Consider the following 21,093-nt stretch of genomic DNA (forward strand, 5'->3'; position numbering starts at 1 on the left):
GGGAAGAGGAGAGAGGGGGGGAAGGGAGAGAGGGGGGGGAAAGGGAGAGAGGGGGGGAAGGGAGAGGGGGGGGGGGAAGGGAGAGAGGGGGGGGAAGGGAGAGAGGGGGGGAAGGGAGGAGGGGGGGAAGGGAGAGAGGGGGGAAGGGAGAGAGGGGGGAAGGGAGAGAGGGGGGGAAGGGGAGGAGGGGGGAAGGAGAGAGGGGGAGGGGGAAGGGAGAGGGAGGGGGGGAAGGGAGAGGGGGAGGGGAAGGGGAGAGGGGGGGAAGGGAGAGGGGGGGGAGGAGAGGGGGGGAAGGGAGAGGGAGAGAGAGGGGGGAGAGAGAGGGGGGAGAGAGAGGGGAGGGGGGAGAGAGAAGCCATGAGACTGTATCACGCAAAGAATCCTAATAGCCAGGTGCCGTGGCACACATTATTCACCGCCCTGCATTGTGCCGTTTGTGAAACCAGCTCTTTCCATGTGCACAAGCCAGATGGTGGTCGCCAACGAACAACGCAGACAGTTGCGGCGGAAGACAGCGTTCTCAAAAGCGTGCAGCATACACCGGCAACAAGTACCCTGAGTGTATCCTGCACTACTAATATCCCCAACCCTCCATCTGGCACATAATACTTTAAGGACTGCATCCGCAGGCAGGACGCATCTGTAGGTAACCTTTTCCAGCCACTGGATTGATTGTTGAGGATCAGTTGCTTGGCCACTATGCTCACCCAATCTGTCACCAATCAATTTTTTCCTGTGGGGGTATTTGAAGGACCTTGCATATGGCACACCTTTTACATCTTCGGACAACATACAGGGCACGATTGCTGTGGCAGCAGGATGTCTTCAAGACACATCAGCTATTTTGAAAGGGTCAGACGTTCAATACAGCATCCATGTAAGTGTGTTTCAATGCATTTGGACAAAACTTTGCAGTGGGCGCCAATTTGTAGCATGACTAAATAAATAACTGCAACACCATCTAGTAGCCTTGAATGACCTTTGCAACCACTGGTTCCTATCAATACTGACCCTTGTTGTATGTCCGATGTCTCGTGTCAGTTTGTAAATGCCTTTTTATAACCCTGAATACAAAGGGATGTACAGGACGTCAATGCAGAGGCGATGTCATTATTTCTGACAAGCACGACATATAGTGAAGGCAGATACATCACACACTTCAACAAATAGTTGATCAAGAGCAGCAGGAAGTGCCTGATCATAACTCAGATCTTCATCGGTGACCCTCAATCCAAAGTCAATTGGCAAGCAGCATGATTTTATATTGTGCATATAAGTTTAATGGCAGTGATGCAGAAAACATAAATGAAGAAACATTCAGCTTGGTATTTGTGTCAGAAATACACTTTTTACTGGCAGCACTACATTCATCTCAAGTGTCCTCTGTGTGTCCTGAACTACTGAAGGGGGGGAGGGGAATACACTTTACTGGCGACGTTATCTAATATCAGCACAAAATTTAGCTTTGTTCCTGACTGTCATCAGAAGTGGCCAAGTAGTTTCCATGGAATATATTATTCTTTAGTTATACACAGATACTGTTGTTATGTGACATTTACTTACTCTATGTGATTAGTCCGTAAAGATATTTCGAGATCCCTGAGAACCTGCGTAGATGTAGCATCGCCAACCATCTTTCTTTTCTAGAAGAGAATAAACAGATTTTCAAGACTAAAACCATGTATATCCCCACTTTACTGAAAGAATAAATATCAAGACAATAATAACAAAACAATTTATTTTTTACCAGATATATAACCCTCTCTATAATAAATTACAAATGAAGAAATATACATAACGTACTAATTTTTTATATATTTCAGCATTTTACTTACACGACTGCTGCGGGATGCCTTCGGATCCAGGTATGTGCGTAACTTGTTGAGGTAGTGTGCAGGTGGATCTTTTGCGTGCACTCTTTCCTGAAACAAAAAGATGTTGTAATTACTGTGATTGTTCTCTGATTACTTTGCTTTGACAATACATCCTTGAGTTTCAAATGACAAATAATGCTGATTCCAATTCACAGTCTCAAACAACAGCTGTCTGAGTGATTAGTTGAACTAATGGGGCTGATGAAATCAACATAGAAAAGATGAGGGTAAAGGAGGGCCTAGGCAATTGTGGAGGAAAATTAGCAGGGAAAGACACCAGCAACATGAGGTGCCAGAGAAGGCTTCACCAAATGCAATCAATGGTGATCACATTTTGTGCACTGGTATTCAGGAATGTGGGGAAAGGGGTAGGAAACAGCCAAAGAAGGCTCATGAAGGTGTGTGGAAACGGAGAACGGAAAATAAATTTTAATATCCCATAGACCATGAGGTCACTAGAGATGTAGCACTAGCTCAGATTAGGCAAGGATGGGGAAGGAAATCTGCTAGGCCCTTTGGAAGGGACCTACCTGAAATTTTAGGTATGTGATTTAGGAAAATCTTTGAAAACCTAAACCTGTATGACCAGATGGGGATCTGACCCGCTGTCCTCCTGAATGCAAGTCCAGTGTGCTGACCACTATCCCACTGTAGTCTGACAAGGTCTGTGGATGGAGGATCTTAACACTATAAACCTTTGTAGGGATAGGTGGCAGCAAGAACAATTAAGCTCATGAGGTCGAGGATCAATTTTGTGGGAACAGGTATGGAGATACGCACATGGCAATATTATTGGTGATAAAACCAGGCTTTGGACGAGTTTTTCCCATGTGAAGTGTCCAGAGGGGTAGCAGCTGCATGTATTGGCAGGGGGGAGTGGGGGAATGACGGGGTGAACATGAGGATGAGGGGGGGGGGGGGGGGGGAGAGATGAGACAACATGCTCCAGCACTGGACAGTCAAACTGGTCCCTGGCCACGGTTTAGTTGCAGTAATCACATACAGCTGATGGTGTTACCACAAATAAAAGCCATACTGCAGTTGCTGTTGATCTCTCTCCAAGTCGTTGCGCACCTCCCTCCCCCCATAGTTTGAAAAGGGCAGTTCAATCAGGGCCCAGGATGAGGGACACCTATTTGTAGTGAGGACGAGGGCAGATCTTCGTTTACCATATCAGATCTTTCTGCCCTCATCCTCATTATGAGGCAAGTCTCTCTCTCTCTCTCTCTCTCTCTCTCTCTCTCACATATATATATATATATATATATATATATATATATATCTGATCTGCTCTTCCTATTAATCTTCGACAACTTGCTCCTCTCTTCCCGCCCCTGGAGGAGCCATTAGTTCCGAAAGCTAGAAAGTATACGACTTTTACTGTTATTTACATCAATCAGTAGTACTAACTTTCCGCATCCTTAAGTTAAGACACTTGCCAGTAATTGTGACACGCTTTCTCTGGTGAAATTTTCCTTTGCAATTAATATCAAACCAGACAACATAGAGAACTTTTTTTCATTCTCATATCCCAAGTGCTGTAGTCTCTCAGTCATGCCAGAATACAAATTCATCATCCAAAATCCACGGAATATGCAAGTTACACAATTTTCTACGATAGTAAAATACCGAGATCCATGTAAGTGCACCCTGACTCTTGTGTGGCAGTTCCCACGGTTGCTGAATTTGTGATAAAACTCACAGATCAGTGGTACATAACTGCCATTACGCTGAAGTGGCATTTATGTTGCAGAGAGAAACAGTGATGCTGTATAGTAATACAGCATCAGGGCAGAACGTGTGTAACTCTGAAATCTGCCCAAACCGTGTAAGTATTTCAGTCCCGACTCATTTAAAGCACTTTTATATGCTAATTTCTTATACAATGCGGAACGTGCACTCCCTACCAACAAGTCTTCAACCCAGTGACTAATTTCAGTTGATAGCCCATAGGACTGTACTTTCTATATAATAAGCATGGATGTGACACTGAATCCAATGCTTTTCAGAAATCGAAAAATACTGCAGTTTTCTGAGTGCCTTGATCCATAGCTTTCAGGATGTAACGAGAGGAAACCACGAGTTGGATTTCGCATGACCAATCTTTTAGGAATCCGTGTCCAGCCTCGACACCGAGTCTAGCGTCAACAATCTCGCATGCAGCTTCAACTTCTATCTCCATGCGTTTGGCAGTGTTGTTGACTGCGAGAAATCGTACAAAGTTTACGGGAATAAATCGAGTGCGCTACCGTCATTATTGTGGATCGCAGTCACGCAGAGCCGCCTGCCTCCGTTGATAACGGCAGGGTGAAACAATGCCCCATACAATCGTGCCGAACGCGGTGAAGGACAGCAGGAAACCTCTGCTTCCCAGCTTCCCTCCCCTCCCAGGGGATGCACCGTTGGGGGCCTAGCGCAGCGACTGGTGCTGGCCGAGCGCTTCCGGGAAGCTGTCTGCGTCCCCGGAACAGTAGAGGGGAGTTGCTGCGGGCAGTGGCCGTGCTATTCCTGTCCGTGACACTGCACTATGCGTCACGCAGCGCACAAGCTGCACGCACACACGTCACGTGTCAATCCTGCGCCGCGCTACCGCCCCCACCAAAAGAAAAACATCTCTGGGCCAGTACTAGTGTCATATTCCAATGGTTGCCACGGAAACCTCTTCCCCTGACTACAGCAACGCGAAAATAAATACCTGTGCATTACTGCAACGGATACGCACGGAAGATGTTAACGCATATCTTACTTCCGATACACTCACGTGGTGGGGGCTGCCACAGGAGGAATGATCAGTTTTCAGGGACATGACAGAAACTACTATTCGAAGCACGAAAGCCTAATATAATAAACATGGGTTCTAAAATACATACCTGAAGTGAAACAAATCTCTTCTCTAGTAAGCTTTTTGCTTTCAGTAAGCTCTTTGTTTTCCGTATTTTTAAGAAGTGGTAGTATGGATGAAAACAAGGAAAAAATGTCTATTACATAAGGATTCTAAAGTGCATATCTTGGCCTGATCCTCCCGTGAAACACATCTTTTCTACTGAAGAACTGCTCATGGCTCTTAAGGTACGGTAGGCATTTTAGAGCCCATGTTTACTAGAACTTTTTGCTTCGAATGATCGTTGCTGTCATGTCCCGGAATACTGACCATTCTTCTTGGGTTCTAAATTTGTGAATATCGAAAAAAATAAGCATGTCCTGAGCAGATTTTCAACTTACAATAATGTATCTGAAAATAATAGATAAAAAATTCGTAATCACTTTTCTTGACTTCCGTGAAGGTTATGACTCTGTCGAAAGGAAGTCACTGTTGAAATTCTCAACGAACTGGGTGTATGCAGTAAAACCGCTGCTCTAATTAAACGAACACCCATTCTAATGGGAAATTTAGAGCTAAAATTTCTAGAAGTTCTGAGATTAAAACTTGAGCGAGGCAGTGAGGTGGTTTCTCCCTACAGCTCTTAAATAGTATTCTAGAAAAAGTCGTAAGGGAATGGAGAATGTCATCAGGGCAAAGCCACATCAATGAGGGAGTTGGATTAGGTTACAAAAGGGGCCACTTACAAAGAGACTGTTTGCAAACTACCTAGCTCTAACAAAGAACAGGCTGAAAAAACACGCTTCCAGATCTGGTTTCGGAAAACCATATGTATGCAAACATTAAGACGGTTCCCAAGTTAATGAAAACTGTTAGTTTTCTCAATTTTTCCATATTCACATGGAAGTATATTTTCGGAAAAAGATGTCATTACAGCAAGAGTTGAGAAGATGAAAAGCATGTATACAATAAAAATTCCCTCGGTGCTCAACTTAAACACTACTCAACAGCAATTCGTCCAGAAGTATTTTATGTGGTGGAATATAGCTCTGAACAAAATGACGATGGAAGCATTGGAAAACACAAAAATACTACGGAAAATTTTGGGGCAGTTAAAGAGTAAACAAAATACACAAGACGCCTTTATACATTCTAGACAGGATTAGAAAAGAGGAAGAGCGTTCTATTGTCACATCCGAAGGATGAATGATAAAAAGATTGCTCACTTATTTTGGTAAATTAAAAATGGGTAAAACATGGGACAAAGAAATTGGGAGGGACATGGTTGAAACCCAAATTATTATTGTCGTCGTCGTCGTCGTCGTCGTCGTCGTCGTCTTGTTGCTACTCTATCCCATGCAAGCCTCTACATCTCCGAGTAACTACTGCAACCTACACCATCCCATATCTGCTTACTGTAATTATCTCTTGATCTTCCTCCACAATTTTTACCCCTCCCTCACTTCCCTTTAATATTAAAATGGCGATGCTTGTTTCAAATTCGTCCTATCAACCGATCCCTTCTTTTCGTCAACTTGTGCCACAAATTTGTCTCCCCCAATTCATTCAGTACCTCATTAGTTACGTGATCTGTAGCACCGCAGTTCAAGAGTTTATTATCTTCCTGTCTAAACACTTACGTATCGTCTGCTGCGTTGAAGAAAAACTGGATATTATGTAGACGTGTTGAAAGGTCGCATATACGTATCCGTCAAATTTGTCCAGACGTTCGAGAAAGAATTCATTACCAGAAAGAGCACATGGACTTCCGAAGAAATTTATCCAAGATGGCAAGATTCTAAAATGAATTTTTTATATAACTTGATTTGATGAAGTTGTACACGTAACATGGCCTAAGAGCTAACCCGTGTATTGACCAGTGCATTGAACTTCTTATATCTTACCGAAACCAAATTCCGATTGGCCGACAATGCTGACTTCACAACCTAGAGCTGAACGAGTATGGTCCTGTCTACTCAACTGGCACGTTCTCGTACAGTTGTTTCAACTGGTATGCAGACTTCTAGCTCTGTGACTGCATGTACAGCTGTGTTGCACACCATAGAATTTGCAGTTTTCCTACCTCGAAATTTCACCCTCTTCTTCTCTTTTGTTTCCAACTGTTTTACTTGATTCACACTTTGAGTACAGGCGGCACACACAAGCCCCCGCAGGTCTTGTTTGCAAAAGGAGAAGAGATAACTACGGTTATGATTAACCTGTGCAGCAAAGGACAAGGGGATTTGTTTGCGGGAACTGGGGAAAGATGTCTGTCAGGTATACAATTAAAATTTGTGGTAAGTTCCTATGGGACCAAACTGCTGAGGTCATCGATCCCTTGGGTTATATAATACGAATAGGGCCAGTGACACACACACACACACACACACACACAGGCGCCCACACACACACACACACACACACACACACACACAGGCGCACACACACACACACACACACACACACACACACACACACACACACACACACAGGCGCCCACAGAGACAGACACACACACACACACACACACACACACACACACACACACACACACACACACAGGCGCCCACAGAGACAGACAGACACACACACACACACACACACACAGGCGCCCACAGAGACAGACAGACACACACACACACACACACACAGGCGCCCACAGAGACAGACAGACACACACACACACACACACACACACAGGCGCCCACACACACACACACACACACACACACACACACACACACACACACACACACACACACACACAGGCGCCCACAGAGACAGACACACACACACACACACACACACACACACACACAGGCGCCCACAGAGACAGACACACACACACACACACACACACACACACACACACACACAGGCGCCCACAGAGACAGACACACACACAGACACACACACACACACACACACACACAGGCGCCCACAGAGACAGACAGACACACACACACACACACACACACACAGGCGCCCACAGAGACAGACAGACACACACACACACACACACACACACACACACACACACACACACAGGCGCCCACAGAGACAGACACACACACACACACACACACACACACACACACACACACACACACACACACACAGGCGCCCACAGAGACACACACACACACACACACACACACACACACACACACACACACACACACACAGGCGCCCACAGACACACACACACACACACACACACACACACACACACACACACACACACACACACACAGGCGCCCACAGAGAGACACACACACACACACAGGCGCCCACAGAGAGACACACACACACACAGGCGCCCACAGAGAGACACACACACACACACAGGCGCCCACAGAGAGACACACACACACACAGGCGCCCACAGAGAGACACACACACACACAGAGACGCCCACAGAGAGACACACACACACACAGACGCCCACAGAGAGACACACACACACACAGACGCCCACAGAGAGACACACACACACAGACGCCCACAGAGAGACACACACACACAGACGCCCACAGAGAGACACACACACACAGACGCCCACAGAGAGAGACACACACACACAGACGCCCACAGAGAGAGACACACACACACAGACGCCCACAGAGAGACACACACACAGACGCCCACAGAGAGACACACACACACAGACGCCCACAGAGAGACACACACACACAGACGCCCACAGAGAGACACACACACACAGACGCCCACAGAGAGACACACACACACAGACGCCCACAGAGAGACACACACACACAGACGCCCACAGAGACACACACACACAGACGCCCACAGAGACACACACACACAGACGCCCACAGAGAGACACACACACAGACGCCCACAGAGAGACACACACACAGACGCCCACAGAGAGACACACACACAGACGCCCACAGAGAGACACACACACAGACGCCCACAGAGAGACACACACACAGACGCCCACAGAGAGACACACACACAGACGCCCACAGAGAGACACACACACAGACGCCCACAGAGAGACACACACACAGACGCCCACAGAGAGACACACACACAGACGCCCACAGAGACACACACACAGACGCCCACAGAGACACACACACAGACGCCCACAGAGAGACACAGACGCCCACAGAGAGACACAGACGCCCACAGAGAGACACAGACGCCCACAGAGAGACACAGACGCCCACAGAGAGACACAGACGCCCACAGAGAGACACAGACGCCCAAGGGAGAACTCGAACCTCCGACGTGTGGAGTCGCGCAAACCGTGACAAGGCACCAACCGCGCGGCAGGAAATATTTGCGCAGCGTTGACGAGGGAGGAGGTGGGTGCCCTGGGTATATGCTAGGGATTCAACGCGTCAGGATGCCGGATCCGCCCTTTCCCGCAACTCGTTAAGTTCAGTTATGAGAACGTGATAGAGGAGGGATTCATGACACTATTTCTGCACGGCTCTGTGAAGGGCTATATCCTCCTCGAGTACTAGACACAGGCGAAACTGCTGACGCACCAAGGAAACCATAGAGTTTCTCCTGAAAGAAGCGCAAAGCTATCTTAAAACAGCTGACGCTGAGGCCACAATATTTTCCGTAGCGTTCAGTATGTTAAATATGGAATTCAGCACAATCACAGACAAATAATTCTAGATATGTTGGAAACTCTGCAATGAACTAAAACTCCGAAACCCAAATTCCAAGAGGGGCAAGTGTTTCACTCTGCCTTCCTCAGCACATTTAAAAATTCTCTCAAAAATTTTGGCATGCAAACATATTCGTGCTTTTTTATGTTGAGCGAGAAGAAGACAGTGGCAATGGGAAAGACAGAAAAGTACTAAATACTGGAAGATAGTAGATGTGGTACAGAAAGAGTACAGGAGACAATGACAGTGTGAAAGAAAGACAGGTACACAGAGGCCGTGGAACGTAGTAGACAGTGACAGAACAGTGCTAGGAAAAGAGTGCATAAGACAGTGTCAGCGCGAGAGGAATGAAGAAAGGGAGAAAGTGAAAGTGGGTGAGAAGTTGTGATAATGAGAGTGCGTGACAACGACAACGAGTAAGGGAGAGATACTGACAGTGAGCAGGAATGAATGAAATAGTAGCAGTAAGAGGGAGCAAGAGCGAGACAAGCGACAATGAGAGGAGACTGTTGTAGTAGGACAGGGCGAAGGAGGCGGTGGCAGAGTCAGGAGAGAGAGAGAGAGAGAGAGAGAGAGAGAGAGAGAGAGAGAGATTATGCCAGTGAGTTGGGGTGAAACGAGTGAGTGAGTGACAATGGGCAAATGGGAGTGGGTGGATGGGTATCAGCGACTTACGGCGATGGACTAGTGGATGTGAGCGAGTTACAGTTAGGGAGGATTGTGTGAGAAAAGGTGAGCTGCACGTTACAAACAGAGCGAATATGTTCGCATGCCGAAGTTTTTGGGACAATTTTTAAACGTGCTGAGGAAGGTAGAATGAGGCAGCTGGTACCCCACTTTTCAGTTAGTGTTTTAAACAGGGGCATATTTCCCTTTTTTGTGCTCCGATAGCAGCATTTTTCTGCTCGTTTTAACGTGGTTGTATTTGAATGGAGGTGCAGGTTGCGGTTGATAAAGTGACGTTAGGGAGATGAGCGGTGCAGAGAAAGAAGGATGTCCGATGAACGGAGAGCTGCTTCATCATTCATTCATCCCCCCTCTCACTCACACACACACACACACACACACACACACACACACACACAAAGAGGGAGAGGGGGAGAGGGGGGGGAGAGAGGGAGAGAGAGAGAGAGAGAGAGAGAGAGAGAGAGAGAGAGAGAGCAAACCAAATATAAAAAAGGCTGTTCCACATAAGCAGTACCTATAACTGTTTCAGTAGTTCATGGATCAATAAAACACCTACAAAAACAATGGTTTATATTTCATCATTTTAAAAACTGAAGGTTCAAGAAAAATTCTTTTTCATTCTGAAGTTCAGTCAAGGACTCAAGTTGGTGACAGTGGGGCGAACGGCGTCAGGAGCGGAGAGGGGTTGGTTACTAAATAGTTCCTGATTGCACTCCAGAGTAATTGTCTCAGAAAGATTGGCATTCCAATGCCTGGTGCAGCAGCCTTCTACAGGTACACAAACGATGATCTCGGGGAGCCCGCCGTCAGGATTCCGAGCACGATTTGACTGATTATTCCTTTTTTTCTTTTTTGCGATGTGTACAAAAATTGGATTGCTTTTGGACGCCAATTGTATTAGAGTTGGACTGCGGTCGCCACTGTGTCCTTCGGACCGTTGTCCACGGCAAGCAATGGTATTTCCGTCCGTCGGTGCACACACGGGTCGCCTTGGAACGGACGCACTTGAAATATGCGACTCGCAGAGCGTTCTTGGACAGTTAAGAGTAACTGACGAAAGATTTTGCAGCAGGCATTGCATGACAGATTTCTTTTCCTTTATGGTATTCGAGAATTCTACCACAGTAACTGAATTTGAACGATTTATTGCGGCAATAGACTCCGACATTTTACAAAAAAAAAAAAAAGTTTCAGCACATTTGCGCCATTGCCAGTGTCATTTTGCAGCAACTTACTGTGGAGTGTTGTGTGTTTTTAGACATCAACAAAAAAAAGGCATAAACATGTTTGGCTATATCGCATGTTTTGTTCATTACTTTCACCGCTAGTCGGTTAGATTTTTTTATATGGTTTTATAGGAGAAAGCATGGGCGTACAGCCTCCAAAAGAAACATGCCCAATGAAGCGCTGGGCTGTTCAGACGTCTACTTATGTCGAGGAAAGCCGTAATTCGCCTGCCATCTACCACAACATTATTTTATGAAGGTAATCAAATACTTAACAAAAAACATTTCCAGTGTAATTTGTTACGCGAAAATTTTTTGGGAGAACTTTCTATTATTTTCCGGTGTTATCATACGTGCAGGTAATTCTCCTTAAGACTCAATACCACTAATAAAACTAGACAAGAGCAGTGGTTGTTTTAAGTCTGTAAGTCCGTTATGAACTAGCTTCAAAATCACAATGTTATTCACGTAGTTTGTGTGTGGTTAAACTTCATATATGATTTTTTTTAAGGTCTGGCGACTCAATTGAAGCTAATAACTTAATATCACAGTTATGCCTATATAAAGTTAACTGGTTGCAGCTTTATAGTGTTTATCAGATATATTCGTAGAGGGAGACCAAGAGAAGAATACACTAAGCAGATTCAGAAGGATGTAGGTTGCAGTAGGTACTGGGAGAGGATGAAGCTTGCACAGGATAGAATAGCATTGAGAGCTGAATGAAAGCAGTCTCAGGACTGAAGACAACAATAACAACAACAACAACAACAACAACAATAACGAGGGACATAAAACAGTCGTATTACCGGAGTTGTGAAAATTGTACGATTAAAGACACTACAGGCCATTAAAATTGCAACACCAAGAAGAACTGCAGATCATAAACGGGTATTCATTGGACAAATATATTATACTAGAACTGACATGTGATTACATTTTTACACAATTTGGGAACATAGATCCCGAGAAACCAGTACCCAGAAAAACCACCTCTGGCTGTAATAATGGCCTTGATACGCCTGGGCATTGAGTCGAACAGAGCTTGGATGGCGTGTACAGGTGCAGCTGCCCATGCAGCTTCAACACAATACCACAGTTCATCAAGAATAGTGACTGGCGTATTGTGACGAGCCAGTTGCTCGGCCACCATTGACCAGACGTTTTCAGTTGGTGAGAGATCTGGAGAATGTGCTGCCCAGGGCAGCAGTCGAACATTTTCTGTATCCAGAAAGGCCCGTACAGGACCTACAACACGCACTCGTGCATTATCCTGCTGAAATGTAGGTTTTCGCAGGGATCGAATGAAGGCTAGAGCCACGGGTCGTAACACATCTGAAATGTAACGTCCACTGTTCTAAGTGCCGTCAATGCGAAGAGGAGGTGACAGACGTGTAACCAATGGCACCCCATACCATCACGCCGAGTGATACGCCAGTATGGCGATGACGAATACACGCTTCCAATGTGCGTTCACAGCGATGTCGGCAAACAGGGATGCGACCATCATGGTGCTGTAAACAGAACCTGGATTCATCCGAAAACATGACTTTTGCCATTCGTGCACCCACGTTCGTTGTTGAGTACACCATCGCAGGCGCTCCTGTCTGTGATACAGCGTCAAGGATAATCGCAGCCATGGTCTCCGAGATGATAGTCCATGCTGCTGCAAACGTCGAACAGTTCCTGCAGATGGTGGTTGTCTTGCAAACGTCCCCATCTACTGACCATGGATCGAGACGTGGCTGCACGATCCGTTACAGCCATCCGGATAAGATGCGTGTCATCTCGACAGCTAGTGATACGAGGGCGTTGGCATCCAGCACGGCGTTCCGTATTACCCTCCTGAACCCACCGATTCCATATTCTGCTAACAGTCATTGGATCTCAACCAACGCGAGCAGCAATGCCACGATACGATAAACCGCAATCGCGATAGGCTATGTTGTGGCGTAACAAGCTAGTTACGCCACACTGAGAAGGGAGCCGAAAGGCACGCGTACACACACGCCGACTGGCGTCAAGTCTGGAACAAGATACGTTATGACTGCTATAAAGAAAATACGTAGCTTTGGAATATACTTAACTTTATTCTTTGTTGGTTTACAACGTTCTTCTTGAGACATTTATACGCTAACTCTCAAACTAGGTAAGGCTAATGGCGCCTTGCTAGGTCGTAGCCATGGACTTAGCAGAAGGCTATTCTAACTGTCTCTCGGCAAATGAGAGGAAGGCTTCGTCCGTATTGTCGCTAGCAATGTCGTCCGTACAACTGGGGCGAGTGCTATTCCGTATCTCGAGACCTGCCTTGTGGTGGCGCTAGGTCTGCGATCACACAGTGGCGACACGCGGGTCCGACATGTACTAAATGGACCGCGGCCGATTTAAGCTACCACCTAGCAAGTGTGGTGTCTGGCGGTGACACCACAGGCTACAATCCGACTTTTATCAAAGTCGGAAAAGTGATGGTACGCATTTCTCCTCCTTACACGAAGCATCACAACAACGTTTCACCAGGCAAAGACGGTCAACTGCTGTTTGTGTATGAGGAATCGGTTGGAAACTATCCTCACGTCAGCACGTGGTAGGTGTCGCCACCGGCGCCAACCTTGTGCGAATGCGCTGAAAAGCTAATCATTTGCATATCACAGCCTCTTCTTCCTGTCGGTTAAATTTCGCGTCTGTAGCACGTCATCTTCGTGGTGTAGCAATTTTAACGGCCAGTAGTGTAAAAATTGACAAACACTGAGTTCTCCAGTTTATTTTGATATCAAGGTCATTTTTATCTTCCAAAGGTCCAAGTGACATCATTTCGTGACCATTTGAACTTTTTTTAAGGCCATTTATTTGGCTCAATAAAGGATGCACTTCGCGGGAAGCAGTACGCGGATGATGGGGAGGTTACTGACGCAGCGAGACGTTGCCACCGACGTCTACCAGTAGAGTGGTACTAAGTCCTCCCAGTAAGGAGGCGTAAGGGCTTCACACTGAACGGAGCTAACGTTGAAAAACAGGGTTTTGTAACCAAAAGAGTGGGGAATAGTACAGTGTGTTGGAATCTTGAATAAAATCAAACTGCTTTCAGAAAGAAAATGCGTTGCATTTCTTTTGAACGCCCTTCGCGTTTTTTAACCAAAATTATACGATAGGAAGCACTTTCTAGAATAATAGGCTCACACCTTCAGAAAGTTCTGAAGGCTGCCGGATCCTCACCAGATTAGTAGCGGATTACTATATGCTGTAAAATTAAAGAGGAAGAAAAATATAACGAAAGAATTGGCCGGTACGAAGGTTTTTAAGCCACTCGTGGTAGTATCGCAGTACTTGCTGCCATGTTTCTAGCTTGAAGGTGAAAAAACGCCAGCTGGGAACAATACTGATGTCACTTTCTAGTTCCGCGTGAAACAGAATGGAAGAAAACGGAGCGGCCATTGTTTGGAAGCATTAGACACGCAGTGGGGGGATGTCGCCCAAGGACTTGGCCTATCACCTTCTGCGGGTCGGTGATCACGTTTAAAGCCGTCGAGTGTTACAATTCCTAAAGCAGTCAGTCCTACACAGGCTGAAAAAATGGGGAAAGTACTGCTAAGATTTAACGGCACATCCGTAATTAACAGTGGAAGACACAGGCCCGGAACACATTATTTCTGTGTTACAACTCATTTGAAGTGCTTAGTACGTTTCCAGAGGCATGTGGCTCCCGATATACACGCACAGGTCACGCCAACCCAGAAAATTACTGGCCGCTGGTTTGAGGTGCTCGATGACGGCTCAGGTGGGTCCCACCGGACTCCCATCGGGTGGACTTAGCGGCCGCCAATACATGAACTACAGGGTGGTGCACGAAATGTGTTACCATTTTGTTTTGGAATATAAACTTTATTGTCAATACAATCTGGAAAAAAACATATACTACAATGAAGAGCGCTCCATGGTGTTTTGTTCTAACTCAGCACATGCTCAATATGTCCACCATTCCGTTTCCTAACTTCCTTCAACGAACACTGAAGTTAGTGATTACCCTACGGCACATGTCTACGGTAATTTCACTGCAAGCTTGAAGAATAAGTCTTCTGAGTTCCATTAAATCACGTGGACGTTTCGGGAAAATTTTTTTCCTTTAGGTACCCCCAAAGAAAAGTCACATGTATTGAGGTCTGGATTATTGGGGGGACAATTTTGTCCGTCATTGAAGCGACCTGTAAACCTGAGTGAAGTGATCCGCATGTCGAAATGCTCGTGTAAAAACTCCAACACAGTGTTTGCAGTATGTGGCCTCGCTCCATCTTGCATGAACCACTGCGTGTTGAAGGGCAAGGCAGTAGCAAGGAGCTGTGGAATGAAGCTATTGCGAAGCATGCTCAAATAACGCTCGCTGTTCAGTTTCTTCAAAGAAAAAGGGTCCAATAAGTCAGTGACTGGAAATTGCTGCCCACGCTGTAATCCTCGGGGCATAATGTTGTCGTTCATGAAGCACTTGTGGGTTTTCAGTGGCCCAAAAGCGTACATTTTGTTTGTTAACCACACCGTCTAAATGAAAATGCGCCTCGTCTTAAAACCAAACGTTGATGAGAGTTTCTTCCCTATCCTCCGTCCACTGAGCAAACAGTAGGCTCTGCTGCTTGTGTTCTTCAGTGAGCTTCTGTGCACACGTCATCTTGTATGGGTACATATGGAGGTCACTTTTAAGAATGCGTTGAACGGAGCGTCTGGATGTTCCCAGTTGCACTGCTGCCTTTCTACACGATTTCCCGGGACTTCTCTGCACAGCAATTCGTACCGCTTCAATATTCTCCGGCTAACAAACGGGCTTAGGCCGAGGTCGCTTCGCTTCTGATACTGTTCCTTCCTGTACAAATTTATCGTACAACCTGTGGATGGTCTTCGTGCAAAGGGCCCATCGTGTGTTAAACTGTTGTCGAAAACGCCTCTCAGTCACAACAAGGCTTCTCGTTTCATGAAAAAGTAACAATTGCCGATCGTTGCTGTGTCGCCAGTCTTCCATTGTCAGCCACTGCTGCTTACTAGTCTCCTTGCGGCAGTATTGTGAATTACACATCACTTCGTAACTCATTTGTTTTTCCAAGCTCTACTGGTACTGCTGTAGAGATCCTAGCGGGATATCTAATGTGCGTCGTAAACTGTGAAACAAACAACTGGTAACATTTCGTGCGCCACACTGTAAGTCCATTATCACGCGCCTGGAACTGCTATAGCACGATTCTGGCCTTGCCAGACGGACAATTATCCTCGTGGAAGATGCCGTCCCAGCAGGGCAGAGCATCAAGCTTGAAGAGACGAAGGTAGTTCACAACCTTTATTTAGTCCACAGCCGTCATGGCGCATTAAATTATTACCACAGGTCCCATGGATGTCCACGTAAAAGTTTCTCACAGTATAATACTGTGCCCGCCAATCTGCGTCTGTGGCGCAGTGCAGCCTTCCGCTCAGACAATAGCACATCCATGCACGACCATCGACCTGGTGTAACAAGACACGCGAGTCATTCAACCCGTTTCCTGCTGTGTACAACTTCGTACACAACGGTAAGGAGGGATGGGATACAGAGTCGTGCAGCAACTGTCGTCGTAGGAAAGCTGGACAGCAGCAGAAATGGTCAGCGAACAAATTAACACAGTAAACAAAATATCTACTTTTATTTCTCCAAGTATACGAAGACTCATTAAAAATAATGTAGCAAGAAACAGAGTCCAGCTCTCAATGTCAACAAAGAAAAAGTTCTCTGAACTAAAGAACAAACGATGGTGTCGCAGCCGCGAATAGGAGCCGCCTGCGTAGCGTCACTTAGCGAACTGGCTCCGAGCAGGAGAGGGCTGTGTGGCTCAGCAGGCGTGCTCCATTGGATTTCACACAACCACTGTCGGCGTCTGATGGGAACATGCAATTCAGTTGCCACCTATGGCGACTGTGGGGTGGTATGGATAGGTGATAATCACATTTCCATTGATCTCTTGTCCACTACAATCTTAACCGAAGACGTCGTAAGGGCCCTCTGTCGTGGAGTCCCATGTTCACCAGTGTTCTTTGAACGATGCATCCCGAAACACTTGAGCCTGACCAGCAATGTACTCTGCCGCCAGATCGTCACCTATCCCGCTCTACAGAGCGGGCCAGCCTCCGACCTGCACGTCCTGTGATGAGGTGTGGACGTCCAACATCTTGTCGCCTACTAGTGGCTTCAAGCTCCACCAACCTCTTTCCGTAGATACGACAGTTTTACGTGAACGGCCGACTTGTTTCGCAGTTTCCGAGACACTCGTTTCCAGGCGCCGTGACATAACATCCCGCCCTTTGTCAGAGTTGCCTGTGTCAGTGCATTTCCGCATTCGCGACCCACGTCGTCTTTTCTATGCTTTTACACTTCCCTTACCGCCCGTTTTCAACCTGATCACAATGTTCTGGATCATCAGCGTAGACATACATCATTCTGCCTTTACAATGAATCCCGTAATCGCTGATATGTCCCTGAAGTATGGCGGATGGTTTGGCAACCTTACAGAATACAAGCACCAAAGTTCTCTGTATGTTGGACCAGGCATCAACAAAGTCTTCAAATGCACTTACACGTGGACGCCTACTGGGTACAGTTTCGGAGAACGTGGAGGCCAGCGAACTGGTCCTCCTCCTTCCTATCCATTTGTCCAGCTATCCGTCAAGCTATCTGTCATTTAAGAAGCAGACGGGTATTTACACTTTAATAAGCAGCAGCTTCATCGTGCGTCAAGTACATACCGCTTCGCACTGATAACGAACATCTTTTGGCTCAACAGGTAGATTCCCTAAGAAGCCTTTTCCAGTGCGTCCGTTAAGTCTGGGTGTAACTACTAATAGTTTAAGAAACTTTGTTTCAACATCGAAATAATGTGTTTTCTCCGGTGTGTTTTCTTCTAATATGTGTCAATACTGAGCCCTGTAAGTCTGACCATAGTTCTGTCTTACAACTTGTATGACACAAAGTTTTCCATTTTATTTGAAGAAGGCTTTTCAGTTCTTCTCTAAGTTCATAGTTTAGGGTGTCATGTCATAGTAATAAGGTCTTTAAAAACAAAACAAAAAAAAACACAAAAAAGATTTGAAAACTATGGGAAGTGCTCTCTACCATGTACTTGGAAGTGGTTTGCAGAGTATGGATGTAATAGTACACTATCGTCACATAAATTTATGTTCTTCTGACCATGGGGAATAAGTAATATTATCTCCAGGCACTTATTAATTCGAATTTCTAATTGTTGGAAACAACATCCTGGAATTTCTTCGTCGTCTTAGTGCGTCATAAGCGAATCTGACGCTGCCCAAATTAAGTTAACAGCTCACACCTTCTGCAAAAATCTCTCATCCCCTTCGTTTAAAAACTCTTTACGCAACTTAATAAACACTTCTACATTATTTTCTTTATACCCAAATCAATTAATATGACAGTAACAGCGCCTTTAGGCTCCTGTCAACTACTTAACTGCACTACACATCGAAAGATAGTGTTTGTAACTGTAATAACATAAAAATTTTCCTTTGACTCTCTCTTCTACCTTCCTTAGCATCGTGTGAGGTGACCACCATACTTGCCGCTCTGATGTCCTGTGTTCAGGATTTTTATGGTTCTCGTCCATACGTGAACTCAATCACCACAATGTGCAAAAAATTAGAGGAGCAAAAGAGATTTGAATAGACTATGAACATACACAGTTACTTGTTTCGCTAAGTAGTCCTGAAAGAAAAAATCTTCGGCTGTGGTTCGTCCTGAATTCGCGTCTTCTGCACGCCACTATACGAACGCTATTATACCATAACTAGAGAGAAACACGTTCCCTATCAAGCATGTTTGGCAATGACAACGTGCAGTGAACGATTTAAGTTTAATATAATGGAATAAATGTCGTTACTCCTGGTTAAGCGATAGTTATACTAAGTTACGGATTCAAATGCCGAGTGATCCTGAACGTTAAAGAATACTGTTCTCGTTCCAGGTAAAGTAACTGTTTGAGCCTAGACACCCCCCCCCCCTTCCAAGACAGTCCCTGTTCAGTAAATGAGCGGAAACTTAAGTCCAAGCAGTCGATTAATTCCATCACTCAGAAACGCCATTTTCGGATGTTCAGCCGTTTCTCAATTCATCCACTTCGTATGTATCTACGTTCACGTTCATGTTCTGTGAATCGCCGTGTTGATGATGATGGCAGCTGCCACGCTGTAAGTACGTAGCGTAGAATAAACTACCATGTACAGGTGTACCGTCTCTGTAAGCACACCGTGACATCTCACTCCGACACTTGCTGATGTTTGGCCCTATTACACTGGGGTGCCTTGAGGAGCAGTTGCTTTAAGTCTGGAACCTTGAGCAACGAACCTCTCCAACATTAGCAAAACCTATGGACTAAAAGACTTCGTCCTAGTGCCCACCTCTCATATCAGCTGCACATATACGGGAGGGGGAGGGGAGGAGAGGAGAGGGAGGGGAGAGGGGGGGGGCAGAGAGAGAGAGAGAGAGAGAGAGAGAGAGAGAGAGAGAGAGAGAGAGAGAGAGAGGGGGGTGGGGTGGGGGGGAGGGACGCAAAAGGAAATGTACGGAACTGCGACTGTGGGCGGAGAAGCAGCCCATTATATTTAATGTCTAAGAATACACTCTTAGCAATTCATCTGGCGTTCCTGAAGGCAAACGATCAATATCTGAAATATATTTGAAATTAGAACACACATTTTTAATGTGGTAATAACAGCCATACGGGAATCATTTCTACGAGTATCACAATGGTGTCTGTGCAACAGGTACGTATTCCAAATAAGATAGGTTCTTCAAATTTTAGAGGTATTCATTCAGGTGACGTTCGGAGTGTACCTTTCCGAGTGCCTAATTTAGTTTACTGAGCAATTCGTTCTAGAGACTTCAACCTGTAACAGAATACGCAGCTCTTCTCTGAACTCTCCGACGAACGCGCCCTGCGTAGAGAACTCGCAGTGGAAAACTTCACACAAAACCACAAAAACTCTAACAATACCACAGAGCTTAAAGTATTTCTGCAAATAAAACTCTCAGAATTAAGTGAAAGGCAAGGATACAAGTAGCAGAGCAGTGTGAAACGAAAAACCTTCGCAGAACAATGCGTCCACAGACTGCAGATGGACACTACAGATGTAGTAGAGTTACGAGATCAATTGTCTTGGGACATTGAACAACTGGTGAAATCGATCAATAAATGAAGGCCCATAATCAATGCACACGTTCAAGAAATGGATGGGAAGGAATGCTGTCGTTCAGAATTTTACAGAAATATTATGACGAGAGGCTTGGAAAAGACTTTTGCAAAGTATGGTTAAAACTAAGAGATCTCTGAGCCAAAAAGATTGCCAATATATTGCCGAAAGGTTCTAATCCTTCCGTGAAGGAGAAAGAAAGCTAGACACAGGGAATAAAACTGGCGGCCAGGAAAGAACGCTGAGATTCCAAGTACCAAAGAAATTATCTACACTGTGCAGTCGCATTAATGTGGCCACCAGTCAAAAGGTGGAGAAACCACCTTCTGCAGCGCGAAACGAGTAAGGAGAGCCTCAGCGAGGTTCTGGAAGGTACCGACAGAGATGTGAAGCCCTGCCGACTCTTGTACCATGGCCACCTGCGCTAGGAGGATCCATGGCGCGAACAGCCCGATCGAGGTGATCCACAGATTCTCGATTGGGTATAAATCCGGGGAATTTGGTGGACAGGGGAGTACGATAAACTCATCCGAGTGCTCTTCAAACCACGTGCTTACGCTGCGAGCTGTCTGACACGTTGTACTGTCCATGCCATCGTGCTGACGAAAAAACGAACTGTC

At 45.9% G+C, this 21,093-nt stretch overlaps 1 protein-coding gene across 4 annotated transcripts in view; it reads right to left on the minus strand.

Annotated features, from left to right (window-relative positions):
- LOC126473403 (formin-like protein) overlaps positions 1-21,093 on the minus strand; it is a 469,317-nt gene that overhangs the window by 103,608 nt on the left and 344,616 nt on the right. For all 4 annotated transcript variants that reach the window (XM_050100419.1, XM_050100420.1, XM_050100418.1 and 1 more), the window contains exons 3-4: positions 1,839-1,925; positions 1,567-1,646 (exon numbers count right to left, since the gene is read on the minus strand). In XM_050100419.1, the coding sequence (XP_049956376.1) occupies positions 1,567-1,646; positions 1,839-1,925 (167 nt within the window). The remainder of the gene's footprint in view (positions 1-1,566; positions 1,647-1,838; positions 1,926-21,093) is intronic.

Source organism: Schistocerca serialis, chromosome 4, assembly GCF_023864345.2.
Source record: "Schistocerca serialis cubense isolate TAMUIC-IGC-003099 chromosome 4, iqSchSeri2.2, whole genome shotgun sequence".
Classification (NCBI taxonomy): Eukaryota; Metazoa; Arthropoda; class Insecta; order Orthoptera; family Acrididae; genus Schistocerca; species Schistocerca serialis.